The 13,463-nt window shown below is 44.3% G+C and overlaps 1 protein-coding gene across 1 annotated transcript in view; it reads left to right on the top strand.

The window, feature by feature from the left end:
- Positions 1 to 13,463, top strand: part of Ltbp1 (latent transforming growth factor beta binding protein 1) — a 399,918-nt gene that overhangs the window by 135,307 nt on the left and 251,148 nt on the right. The window contains exon 4 of the mRNA XM_051167245.1: positions 7,005 to 7,174. Coding sequence (XP_051023202.1) covers positions 7,005 to 7,174 — 170 coding nt within the window. The remainder of the gene's footprint in view (positions 1 to 7,004; positions 7,175 to 13,463) is intronic.

Raw genomic sequence — 13,463 nt, 5'->3', positions numbered from 1 at the left:
TGGTTGACATTAAGGCCTGGGCCGTTGGTGTTCTGTTCAGGAAGTTGTCTCCTGTGCCAATATGTTCCAGGCTCTTTCCCACTTTTTCCTCTAAGTGGTTTAAGTGTCTCTGGTTTTATGTTGAGGTCTTTAATCCACTTGGATTTGAGTTGTGTGCAAGGTGACACATATGGGTCCAGTTGCATTTTTTTACACATAGACCTCCAGTTAGACCAGCACCATTTGTTGAAGATGCTATCCTTTTTCCATTGAATGGATTTGGCTTCTTTGTCAAAATCAAGTGACCATATGTGTGTAGATTCATATCTGGTCTTCGATTCGATTCCACTGATCAACCAGCCTGTTGCTGTGCCAGTACCATGCTGTTTTAATTACTATTGCTTTATAGTACAGTTTGAGATCAGGTATGGAGATTCCTCCGGAGCACCTTTTATTGTACAAGATTGTTTTAGCTATTCTGGGTTTTTTGTTTTTCCATATGAAGTTCAGAATTGAACTTTCAATGTCTTTAAAAAATGGTGTAGGTATTTTGATAGGGATTGCATTGAATCTGTAGATTGCTTTTGGTAGGATGGCCATTTTTACTATGTTAATTCTCCCGATCCATGAGCAAGGAAGATCATGCCATCTTCTTAGGTCATCTTCAATCTCTTTCTTCAGAGTTTTGAAATTTTTTTTAAACAAGTCCTTCCCTTGCTTAGTTAGAGTAACTCCTAGATATTTTATATTGCTTGTGGCTAATGTGAAGGGTGTGGTTTTCCTAATTTCTTCCTCTGCAAGCTTGTCATTTGTGTATAGGAAGGCTACAGACTTTTTTGAGTTAATTTTGTATCCAGCCAATGTGCTGAAGGTGTTTATCAGCTATAGGAGTTCTCTGGTGGAATTTTGAGCGTCAGTTATGTACACTATCATATCATCTGCAAATAGGGATAATTTGACTTCCTCCTTTCCCATTTGGATACCCTTGATCTCCTTTTGTTGTCTTATTGCTCTGGCTAGAACTTCGAGTACTATATTGAAGAGATATGAGAGAGTGGGCAGCCTTGCCTTGTTCCCGAATTTAGAGGAATTTCCTTGAGTATCTCACCATTTACTTTGATTTGGCTATTGGCTTGCTGTATATAGCCTTTATTATGTTGAGGAAAGTTCCTTGTATCCCCGATCTCTCTAAAACTTTAAACATGAATGGGTGTTGAATTTTATCAAATGCTTTCTCTGCATCCAAGGAGATGATCATGTGGATTTTTATTTTCAGTTTGTTTATATGGTGGATTACATTGATGGATTTCCGTATATTAAACCATCCCTGCATGCCTGGAATGAAGCCTACTTGGTCATGATGAATGATATCTTTGATGTGTTCTTGTATTCGTCTTGCAAGTATTTTATTTAGTATTTTTGCATCGATGTTCATAAGAGAAATTGGTCTGAAATTCTCATTCTTTATTGAATCTTTGTGAGGTTTAGGTATCAATGAGACTATGGCCTCATAGAATGAATTTGGTAATTTTCCATCCATTTCTATCTTTTGGAGTAGCTTGAATAGTATCGGTATTAGCTCGCCCTTGAAGGTCTGGTAGAATTCTGTACTGAAACCATCTAGCCCTGGGATTTTTTTGGTTGGGAGACTATCGATGGTTGCTTCTATTTCTGTAGGGGAAATGGGACTATTTAGCTTGTTTATCTGTTCTTCACTCAACTTTGGCAAGTGAAATTGATCAAGAAAATCGTCCATTTCCCTTAGATTTTCAAATTTTGTGGCGTATATGCCTTCAAAGTAGGATCTTATGATTCTTTGTATTTCTTCAGTGTCTGTTGTTATGTCTCCCCTTTCATTTCTGATTTTGTTGATTTCAATACTGTCTCTCTGCCTTTTAGTTAGTTTGGCTAACGGTCTGTCTATCTTGTTGATTTTCTCAAAGAACCAGCTCTTGGTTTTGTTGATTCTTTGGACTGTTTTCTTAGTTTCTAATTTGTTAATTTCAGCCCTGAGTTTGATTATTTCCAGACGTCTACTCCTTTTGGGTGTTTCTGCTTCTTTTTTTTTCTAGGGCTTGCAGCTGTGTCATTAAGATGCTTATGTGCAATGTTTCCAATTTCTTTTTAAAGGCACTTAGTGCTATGAATTTTCCTCTTAGCACTGCTTTCAATGTATCCCACAAATTTGGGTATGTTGTTCCTTCATTTTCATTGAATTTCAGAAACTCCTTGATTTTTTTATTTCTTCCCTGACCCAGGTGTCATTTAGCAGAGAGTTGTTTAGTTTCCACGTACGTGTAGGCTTTTTGTTATTTCTGTTGTTGTTGAATTGCAGCCTAAGAGCATGGTGATCTGATAGGATACAAGGTATTATTTCAATCCTCTTGTATCTGTTGAGGCTTGCTTTGTGACCTATGATGTGATCAATTTTGGAGAAGGTTCCATGGGTGCAGAGAAGAAGGTATATTCTTTCTTGTTTGGGTGAAAGGTGCTATAGATATCTGTTAGATCCATTTGACCCATGGCATTGGTTAATGATGCTATTTCTCGGCTTAGTTTCTGTTTCAATAACTTATCCTTCAGTGAGAGTGGGGTGTTGAAGTCTCCTACTATTATTGTGTGGGGATCGATGTGTGGTTTAAGCTTTTTTAGGAGATCTTTTACAAATGTGGGTGCCCTTGTATTGGGAGCATAGATGTTCAGAATTGTGATGTCATCTTGGTTGACTTTACCTTTGATGAGTATGAAGTGTCCTTCCTCATCCCTTTTGATTAATTTTGGTTGAAAGTCTATTTTGTTCGATATTAAAATGGGTATGCCTGCTTGCTTCTTGTGACCATTTGCTTGGAACATTTTTTCCAACCTTTACCCTGAAGTAATGCCTATCGTTATGGGTGAGATATGTTTCTTGAATGCAGAAGAATGTTGGATCTTGTTTATGCACCCATTCGGTTAGTCTGTGTCTTTTTATTGGAGAATTGAGACCATTGATGTTGAGAAATATTAATGACCAGTGACTGTTAAGAGTCTTAATTTTGATGTTTCTAGTCGAGCATTTGTGTAGTTGTGTTTTTGCCATGGTATGGTTATCTATTTCCTGAGTATTTATGGTTGCAGCTTGACCCTTTGGGATGGAGTTTTCCTTCTAGTACCTTCTGTAAAGCTGGATTTGTGTATAGGTACTGTTTGAATATGTTTTTGTCATGGAATATTTTGTTTTCTCCATCAATAGTTATTGATAGTTTTGCTGTGGAAAGTAGTCTGGCCTGGCATCTGTGGTCTCTTAGGGTTTGCAGGATCTCTGTCCAGGCCCTTCTGGCTTTTATGGTCTCTGCTGAGAAGTTGGGTGTAATTCTGATAGGTTTGCCATTAAATGTTATTTGGCCCTTTTCCCTTGCAGCTTTTAATATTTTTCTTTGTTCTGTATGTTTTGTGTTTTGATTATTATGTGACGGGCAGTTTTTCTTTTCTGGTCAATTCTATTTGGTGTTCTCTAGGCTTCTTGTATGTTTATAGGCATCTCTTTCTTTAGATTGGGGACATTTTCTTCTATGATTTTGTTGAGAATAGTTTCTGGGCCTTGGAGTCTGATATCTTCTTTTTCTTCAATGCCTATTATCCTCAGATTTCTTCTTTTCATGGTGTCCTTAATTTCTTTAATGTTTTGTGTCAGGAGTTTTCCAGATTTGGCATTTTTTTTAATGGTTGCTTCAAGATCTGTGAATATATCTTCTAGACCTGAGATTCGTTCTTCCATCTCTTGGATTCTGTTAGAAAAGCTCACCTCTGTGTTGCTTGCCTTCTTCTCTGAGGTCTCACGTTCTTGTTTTTCTTCTGTCTGTGTGTTTATCGTTGAATCCATTTTGATTTTTAGATTTTGAACTGATTTTTTGATTTCGTTCATCTGACTGTTTGTATATTCGTGAGTTGCTTCCATTGCTTCTTTATAGGTCTTCAGAGCTTGAACCATTTTATTGATTTCTTTCATCTGGTTGTTTGCATTTTCCTGCAATTTTTCCAGTTCCACTATGTGTTTCTTTTATGCCTCTCACTTGTTTGTCTGCGTCTTTCTGCATTTGATTACGAATTTTATTTGTTTCCTCCATTACCATCCTCATTACTAAGGATTTGAGGTCATTTTCTTGTATTTCCGTTGTATTTGAGTTTTCTAGGTTGTTTTCTTTGGGATAGCTGGAAAGTGGAGACACCATGTTGTTTTGGGGTTTTTTGCGTATGTTTTTTCGCTGTCCTTTAGACATCTTGCCGTCTTTGTTTTTGTTGGGTAGCTTCCAGAGTTGGATGGAGGGAGTCTGATGATAGATTCACTTGTTTTCTCAAGATTTCCCTAGGCTGGGAGCTCTAATGCTTCACTGGTGTGGATGTTAGGAGGTTAGCCCTCTTGTTTTGGACTCTCATAGTCAGTGATCTTCCGCTCCCCTGTGCTGTGGGTCCTGCAATTTTTCTGGGTCTCTGAATGAGTGTTGGGTCAGGCCAAGGTATCCACAGCCTTCTGTGTCCCCTGCCAAGTCCAGCCAGGAACACTGGGCCCGAACCACGGGCCAAACTCAGCTAGATTCTCAGGGCCTGAACCGTCTGCTGAGCTCAGTTAGGGATTCTGGGCCCAAAAATACACACAGGGTCCAGTCAGAATTTTTGGGCTGGGAATACGCACCAAGCTCAGCTAGCGGCTTTTGGCCCACAGTGCGTGCTGTGGTCAGTTATTGACTCAAGGCCCGAAGTGTCCGCCAATCTCAGCCAGGAATTCTGGATTCAAACTGCACACTGTGTCCAACCAGAGTCTTAGAGCCGGTGGAACTGAGCGCTCTGTCCAGCCTGTGTCACAGCAAGAGAACTGCGGCTGTGCTGAACTAGGGCTTCCGGTGGAACCGAGCATTTCACCCAGCCTGCGTCACAGCAGGAGAACTGCGGCTGCACTGAGCCAGCGCCCGTGGTGGAAACTAGCGCTCCGCCCAGACTGCGTCACTGCAGGGGAGCTGCTGCTGAGCTGAGGTGGTGCCTAAGGTGGAACTGAGTGCTCAGCCCAGCCTGCTCCACAGCAGGAGAGCTGTGGCAGCGCTGAGTTAGTGCCTCGGGCAGAATTGCTTGCTGGGCTGGGCCAGAACCCGGGACTCTGGGGCCAAACTGTCCGCTGAGTCCAGTCTGGGTCCCAAGGCACCACACGACCCAAATCCTGCCCAGAGTCCCCATTCCCGCAGCAACTCCCACCAGCCACCACACCAATCGCTTCCACTGGAAGGCTCTGAGCCACAAACCTCAGCTGCTGCCACTGGTGCCGCCTCCGCTGCTGCCGCTGCCGCTCCGATCCGAGAAAATCCACGCTCTTCCCGTGTGCAGGGGCACGCAGGTCCTCTGCGCCCTGGTCCCTCCTCACCATGGAGCACTCCCGCTGCCATGGTGTGGGGACCTCGGTGTTCCTGGCTCAGAAATCTGTGCAATTCCCTGAATTGTTCACTGGAGCCTCCAAACAGGATCCACACTGCTCGCTGCCATCTTGGATCTCCTTGGATAATCTCTTTAGAGATCCAACTTTTAAGTCAGACCACATTGGTGATCACGTATCCTTTCAAAGGCTGTTTGCTGTTAGTGGTGGTATGCAGTAGTCTAATAATTTTGCATGTTCTGAAATGGTAGGGTGCTGGAGAGATGGTTCAGTCATTAACCTGCTTGCTGTGGAAGCATAAGGACCAGAGTCTGATCCTCAGCAGCAATGTAAAGACATGCTGTGACAGCATGGGCTCGTAGTCTCAGCACCTGGTAGGCAGAGTCTGATCCTCAGCAGCAATGTAAAGACATGCTGTGACAGCATGAGCTAGTAGTCTCAGCACCTGGTAGGCAGAGCCAGGAGGATCCTGGGGTGTTGGATAGCCTAGCTGAATTGGTGAGGTCCAGGTTCAGTATGGTGAAGATAGATTGAAGAAGGCCCTGGCTGTCTACCTTTAATGTGTACACACATGTACACACACACACACACACACACACACACACACTAAATAAATAAATAAATAAATAAATAAATAAAAGAGTCAATGTTATCTTTTTCCTATTTTTCATTATTGGTCTTAGCCCATGATTAATCATTATTATTTACCAGAACTGGCAATTATAGAACACTTAACCCAAGTTAACTTATATAATTTATATAGTTATATTTATATAGTTATGAGATACAGCATAAAATTAAATAGATGTGTCTTTGAGCCATTTTCAAAACACACACACACACATAGATATAGATATTTCAGAAAGAATTATGTATGTATGTATATAGCAATGTATGCATGCATGTACGTATGTGTTTGTGTGTATATTGGATCAGCATCTTACTACACAGCCCAGGCATCTCTCAAACTCCAGATGTCTCTGCTTCTGTATCCCAAACACTGGTGTTAAAACATGGACCACCATGCCTAGCTTATTTTATTCTTTTTCCACTGCTTTAGTGTATTCAGGTTTTTATGAGCATTTTTTGCTCTTGGCTTTGTGTGGTCGAGATCCTCTGATATGGAAAGCGAAATTGAGGCTCCAAGAGCCAGATGAGCTAACCTGCTCGGATTGGGTAGTTTGGACAGCCCTACTGGCCCACACCGGCTCTCAGTGCTTATACTGTATCTTGCACACTTCTAATAGCCTTACTTAGAGCTCTTTTATTTATTTGTATGTGTTCCTATTCGTGTCTGCATCTTTGCCTTTTTTCCTGAGAAATGGATGCCCCGTGTCTTACGTGAAGTCTGTGGTAGCTATACTCTGAAATCTTTGATAAAACACACCCGCGACAACCTGTTATTTCTCACTATGTGTTTTGACTAAACAGATGAGTCCTCTTCACCCTGGATGCTTCTCCCTGTGAACCGTAGTTCCTTCTTTGTGTGCCACAAAGGGTGGGACAAAATGAGCCTTATGCAGTACTAGAGCTCCTTCCAAAGTTTAATTTCTTGTTCTTGCCTTCTTAGTTGACTTGTAAAACCTTGTGTTTATTTTCTTGTCCTCTCTTTGTTTCTTCCCAGAGTGGCACCCTTGTCTTCCCAGAATGTGATGATACATCAGGGCCAGACCCAGGAGTATGTGCTCAAGCCCAGGTACTTCTCAGCCCCGAAGGTGGTCCCTGGAGAACATGCCACAGAAGGCTCCTTCTCTTTAAGATATGGGCAGGATCAAGTCATGTCGCCCTTTCAGTGTGAGTATCTTTTCAGACAGCCATTTCCCTGTGTTATAGACTCAGAGTTTGGAAACATTTCCCTTGCTTCAGATGGTTGTAATGTGTCACAGTAGATAAAATTCAAGAGTCATTAAAACACCTACTTTGGTTCCTAAAACAACCAGACAGCAGATTTTTAGCATGGTTTCCTTATTCGGAGGAAAGACATTTTTCCGGGACTTTGGAAATAAATCTGGAGTGACTTGCCTGAGATTCTGTTTCTGCAGGATTTCTTCTTCTGGGAGACGTGTTCCCTCTAATTTTAGGTACAGCTGCATGTCTGACATGTTTGTATTGATAAAATGTTTTCTTTAGTTAAGCTGCCAAGATCCATTCCTTGTGAACGGCCTGATTTGTCCTGCATCTCTGAGGTTCGTCTATGGTAGCTATTTTTATGTTGAAAGGTCCACCTAGTTTTCAGTCTACCTAGCAGAAGGCAGGGGAGACTTGACTGGATTTGTAAAGGACTATTGTATCTAGGGCCAGCTTGGTTGGTATCTCCCTGTGTGAGAAGCTCAAGGACACGGGCCCTGGCTGGAGGGGAGGGAATGTGATGATTTGTGGTTTAGGTATTACAGAGTGTCTGCTGGCAGAATCCATGGAGAATGCGCTGGAGTGAGTCGCAGACCATTCAGAGGCGAGAACTAGCCTTACTCTCTCCTTCCAGCAGCGTCTTGCTTTTGCCCATGTTGACTGATTGCCTTCACCATAGCTGGCCAAGGAGTGTGCCAGGTGTAGTTGGAAAAGGAGGCTCTGTTACTAGCAGGAATAGTGCACGTGGCCCAGAGAGAGCTTTGCTATCATTTGACACCTTAGAAGTTGGGTTCTGGGGTAGATCTGATGCCTTGAGGCTGCCCCCCTCCTACTTTTCTGTTGCTCCCTCTCAGGTGATTGACACTTGCTTCTTTACAATAGAAAGTCCAAATGGCAGATGTGTTTGTCTACACTGTGTCTTTCAAGAAAATTCTCTTCCCTGGGTGGTGGCCAGGTTCCAGAGTGATAGCTTGGCATAGCTTACTAGAAAGATGGTGAAAGCAAAGCATTGCCTTAGGGCATGGTGTAGACACCACTTGGATCATCTCTTTGTCAGGCAAGACAGTTCCTCATCAGTCACAAAAGAATAGCTGTAACCGCCAAGCTCCTTTTCACCCTCTTGAGGTGGTGGTGGTGGTGGTGGGGGCTGTTCCTTCTGTGGGAACATCTCCTGTGTGTGTAGTGTTTTCCTCATCCTAACTCTAAAAGTGAACAAAAGAAGCTTATTGTTTCTTGAAAGTGATAAGAAGGGGATTTTTGAAACTTTATGTCCTATTGATAGATGAAGAAAATTCCATGCTAGATGGAAAAGTCAAGAAAAGGTGGGAAGAAGAGGAGATATGGCACTCTTAGTTTGTTATTGTTGACTTGCTATTCAAATGAGATTCTCTCTTCCTGTCTCTCTCACTCTCTTCCTCCACACATATGAACGTGCACACACACATACATGCACACATGCACGATCTACTTATTATCTCTATCTCTGTGGAATTTAAACTCTAAAACATTGCTTGAGCTCTCTTTGTGGAAAATAAAATCATGTTAGTTATTTTTTAACTTCCTTGCCTCTTGTATGTATTTTCCATGTGGTGGGGAGCTAGTGAAGGCATGTAGACTACAACATGACCTCAATGATTGTGTGCTTGTTTCAAACTCTCTGAAAGATGGAACTGGATAAAAAAAAAAAAGAGGGGAGTTAGCTCAGGAAGGGCTGAAGCATTAGTCATGTATAAAAGGCAGGAAGGGAAATGTAGCTATTTTTACTGTTTCTAGCACTATATTGAGAGCAGGAGGTCAGGTTGGAAAGCCCTGAAAAACAAGTCATTTTTCAGGGCCATGAAGGATACAGAAGTAGGAACACAGAGAGAAAAGGATAGAAGGACGACTGACCTGGGGAAAGGACCTGAAATTGTCTGTCTCCACACACACCCACTCTGTGTCAGGTCTGAGGAAGAGTGGGAACCTAGTGTGGGATTGGAAGGAGGAGAAGTTAGCAATGGACATCGTTTGGAAAGTTGGATCCTTCCATACGCCTTTGTAGGAGAGATCAAATCCAACCAGATTAACTATACAGTGTGCTGAGGCCTGGAAGGTGAACTAGAAGCAGACAGTTGTGACTCCAAAGGGACAGAGGTGACCAGGCCACTCGGACATGCTGTGTCTTGGGATGGAATTGCAGGATTGGTGTTGTGCCTTCTCAAACAAACTGCCATGACTTCGGGGGACACTAGTAGGACTAGTGGCAACATTTATGTTGGTAAAAGAGCTCTTGTTGTTTTTCTCCATGGAAAAGAGGGGTAGAGGTGGGTGGGGAAGACAATAGAACAGGCGTAGCAAGATAGCTAGGAGTTGAAGGAGTAGGGAGGGAAGGTGTGGGAGGAGAATCAATTGTTTCAAAAAATCTATAAGGGAACCAAATCTGTTGTACATTAATTAAAATAGATAGATACCTATTTATACATAGATACATAAATAAGCAGCTTGACAGATATATAGATAGGTAGATAGCTACACACACACACACACACACACACACACACACACACACACACCAAGATACATAGATATGGCTGAAAAAGGAAGTGAGCTACTGTAATTTGTTACAGTTGGTGGGGCCAAAATTGGTATCTTGCAAATGGCGATGGTGGAGCATGTAGAATCCTATTTTCTGTAGCTTAATGAGCTCATAGGAGGAAGAGACAGCAATTCTACAAGCCCCAGAGAACAAATACTTGGTTGAAAAAAACACTAGTCAGAATAGGCAGGTAAAAGATGGCACAAGGGGTCAACTCAGGACAGCCGATTGTGGGACTGCGTCAAATGTGGCACTCTTGAACAGAAGCCGACTGGACAGGAAGCAGGCCACCAGGTTGCTGGTGAGCTGAACTCTTTGTGAGAGGAGGTAATGCTGGGCTGGAGTTTCCCACAATTTCAGCAACACAGTTCACCATCTTTGTCCACAGTGTACGCGTAACTTCTCATGTTTTGATTTGGCGTGTTTGTCAGCCTTCTCAGTCACTAGGCAAGGTACTGTGCTGCATTGGGTACTCTGTAGTAATTGATTTGAGTGGTAAGTTGGATTTCTACCATCTTCATCAGCCTAGAATTTAATTTGCCTGAGTGTGACCTAAAGTACAGGCTGACAAACTTGTCCTTAGGCTCAGTAAATATTTTAGGTTTAGGTGCCGAGAAGAAAACTGAGGTTGTTATATAAATATTTTGATACCTATTTAAAATGAGATGTTTTAAAAATGTCACAGGCTGCAGAATACTGGGTAAACTGTTGGAAGCTGATAGGCTATCGTTTGCGAGCCATGCTCTAGACTACCCCCATCTCTCTCTCTCATGATTTTTGTATGTATATGCATATCTATATGTGCATGTGGTGGTCAGAGGTTGCCATTGGGTGTCTCCTCTACTGTTCTCTACCTTATGTTTTGAAATAGGGCCAGTATCTCACTGAACTTGGAGCTCACAGGTTCAGCTAGGCAGGCTGGTCACCAAGCCCCTGGCATTTGTTTTCCTCCATCTCCCAGGGCCAGGATTATAGCTGCACCCTACTATGTCCAACTTTTATTGTCATGGTGACCCAGACTCAGGTCCTCGCTCTTCTATAATAAGCACTTGAGCCACTAAGAATCTCCCCAGACTGAAGCCCAGTTTCTTGAACTGCTAAGCACATCAGGATCTGATGAGTGATAATCAGGAAAAGGACAGTAAAACCAAAAGCTTCCCAAGAGACCCTGCCTGTAACTGCTGTTCCCTGCCAGTGCCTCTATCAGCCCACCCTCCCCACCATGGCAAGTCTCAGATATGTCTCTATCAAGCTTGGAGACAGGAGAACATCAGGAAGCGCTTGAAAAACACTATAAAAATAAGTTTAGCTTCTTTTAATGTTAAGAAAGTCAGGTTGAGGGACAACTGGAAAAATCATGAATGTTAGTCTTGAGTCTTCACAGAAAACCTGGTATTGGTGAAAACAATGGATCACGGTCACAGGGTTGAGCTGTACATTATGATACCATCTGGGTTTCTCAAAAAAGCTAACAAACATCGTGAGTATATATCTAGCGGTTTAAACTCCTGGTAGAGGGATCCAAGATGGCGGCGAGCAGTGTGGACCGCGTTTGGGGGCTCCAGTGAACAATTCAGGGAATTGCACAGATTTCTGAGCCAGGAACACCGAGGTCCGAACATCACAGCAGCGGGAGTGCTCCACAGTTCGGAGGGACCAGGATGCTGAGGACCTGCATGCCCCTGCACACGGGAGGAGCGTGGATTTTCTCTGATCGGAGCAGCAGCGGCAGAGGCAGAAGCACCAGCGGCACCAGCAGCGGTGGCGGAGGTTTGCAGCTCATAGCCTTCCGGTGGAGGCGATTGGTGTGGTGGCTGGTGGGAGTTGCTGCGGGAGAGGGGACTCGGGGCAGGATTTGGGTCGCGTGGAGCCTTCGGACCCAGACTGGACTCGGCAGACAGTTCGGCCCCAGAGTCCTGGGTACTGGCCCGGCCCAGCAAGCAATTCTGCCCGAGGCACTAACTCAGCGTGGCCACAGCTCCCCTGCTGTGGCGCAGGCTTAGTTGAGCACGCAGCTCCACACTAGGGAGCACCTCAGCTCAGCGGCAGCTCCCCTGCGGTGACACAGTCTGGGCGGAGCACTGGGTTCCACCACAGGTGCTAACTCAGAGCAGCCGCAGTTCTCCTGCTGTGGTACAGGCTTGGCCGAGCACTCAGTTCCACCCTAGGCGCCACCTCGACTCAGCGGCAGCTCCCCTGCAGTGACACAGTCTGGGCGGAGCACTTGGTTCCACCATTGGCGCTAACTCAGAGCAGCCGCAGTTCTCCTGCTGTGGCGCAGGCTTGGTGGCGTGCTCAGTTCCATCCTAGGCGCCACCTCAGCTCAGCGGCAGCTCCCCTGCGGTGACACAGTCTGGGCAGAGGACTTGGTTCCACCATCGGCGCTAACTCAGAGCAGCCGCAGTTCTCTTGCTGTGGCGCAGGCTTGGTGGAGTGCTCAGTTCCATCCTAGGCACCACCTCAGCTCAGCGGCAGCTCCCCTGCGGTGACACAGTCTGGGCGGAGCACTTGGTTCCACCACTGGTGCTAACTCAGAGCAGCCGCAGTTCTCCTGCTGTGGCACAGGCTGGACAGAGCGCTCGGTTCCACCAGCTCTAAGACTCTGGTTGGACACAGTGTACAGTTTGAATCCAGAATTCCTGGCTGAGATTGATGGTCAGTCGGGCCCTGAGTCAATAACTGACCACAGCACGCACGTTGGGCCAAAAGGCCCTAGCGGAGCTTGGTGCGTATTCCCAGCCCAAAAATTCTGGCTGGACCCTGTGTGCATTTTGGGCCCAGAATCCCTACCTGAGCTTGGCAGATGGTTCAGGCCCTGAGAATCTAGCTGAGTTCAGCCCGTGGTTCGGGCCCAGTGCTCCTGGCTGGACTTGGCAGGGAACACAGAAGGCTGTGGATACCTTGGCCTGACCCAACGCTCATTCAGAGACCCAGAACAATTGCAGGATCCACAGCACAGGGAGGCTGAAGATCACTGGCTGTGAGAGACCAGAACAACAGGGCTAACCTCCTAACATCCACACCAGTGAAGCTTTGAGCTTGCAGCTTAGGGAAATCGTGAGAAAACAAGTGAATCTATCGTCAGACACCCTCCATCCAACTCTGGAAGCTACCCAACAAAAACAAAGACGGCAAGATGTCTAAAGGACAACGAAAAAGCATACGCAAAAAACCCCAAAACAACATGGCATCTGCACTTTCCAGCTATCCCAAAGAAAACAACCCAGAGAACTCAAATACAACGGAAATACAAGAAAATGACCTCAAATCCTTAGTAATGAGGATGATAATGGAGGAAACAAATAAAATTCGTAATCAAATGCAGGAAGACGCAGACAAACAGGTGAGAGACATAAAAGAAGCACATAGAGTGGAACTGGAAAAATTGCAGGAAAATGCAAACAACCAGATGAAAGAAATAAATAAAACGGTTCAAGCTCTGAAGACCTATAAAGAGGCAATGGAAGAAACTCAGGAATATACAAACAATCAGATTAAAGAAATCAAAAAATCAGTTCAAGATCTGAAAATGAAAATGGATTCAATGATAAACACACAGACAGAGGAAACATGAGACCTCAGAGAAGAAGGCGAGCAACACAGAGGTGAGCTTTTCTAACAGAATCCAAGAGATGGAAGAACGAATCTCAGGTCTAGAAG

This window comes from Acomys russatus, chromosome 1, assembly GCF_903995435.1.
Source record: "Acomys russatus chromosome 1, mAcoRus1.1, whole genome shotgun sequence".
Classification (NCBI taxonomy): Eukaryota; Metazoa; Chordata; class Mammalia; order Rodentia; family Muridae; genus Acomys; species Acomys russatus.
This window is presented reverse-complemented; position numbering and strand designations above follow the sequence as displayed.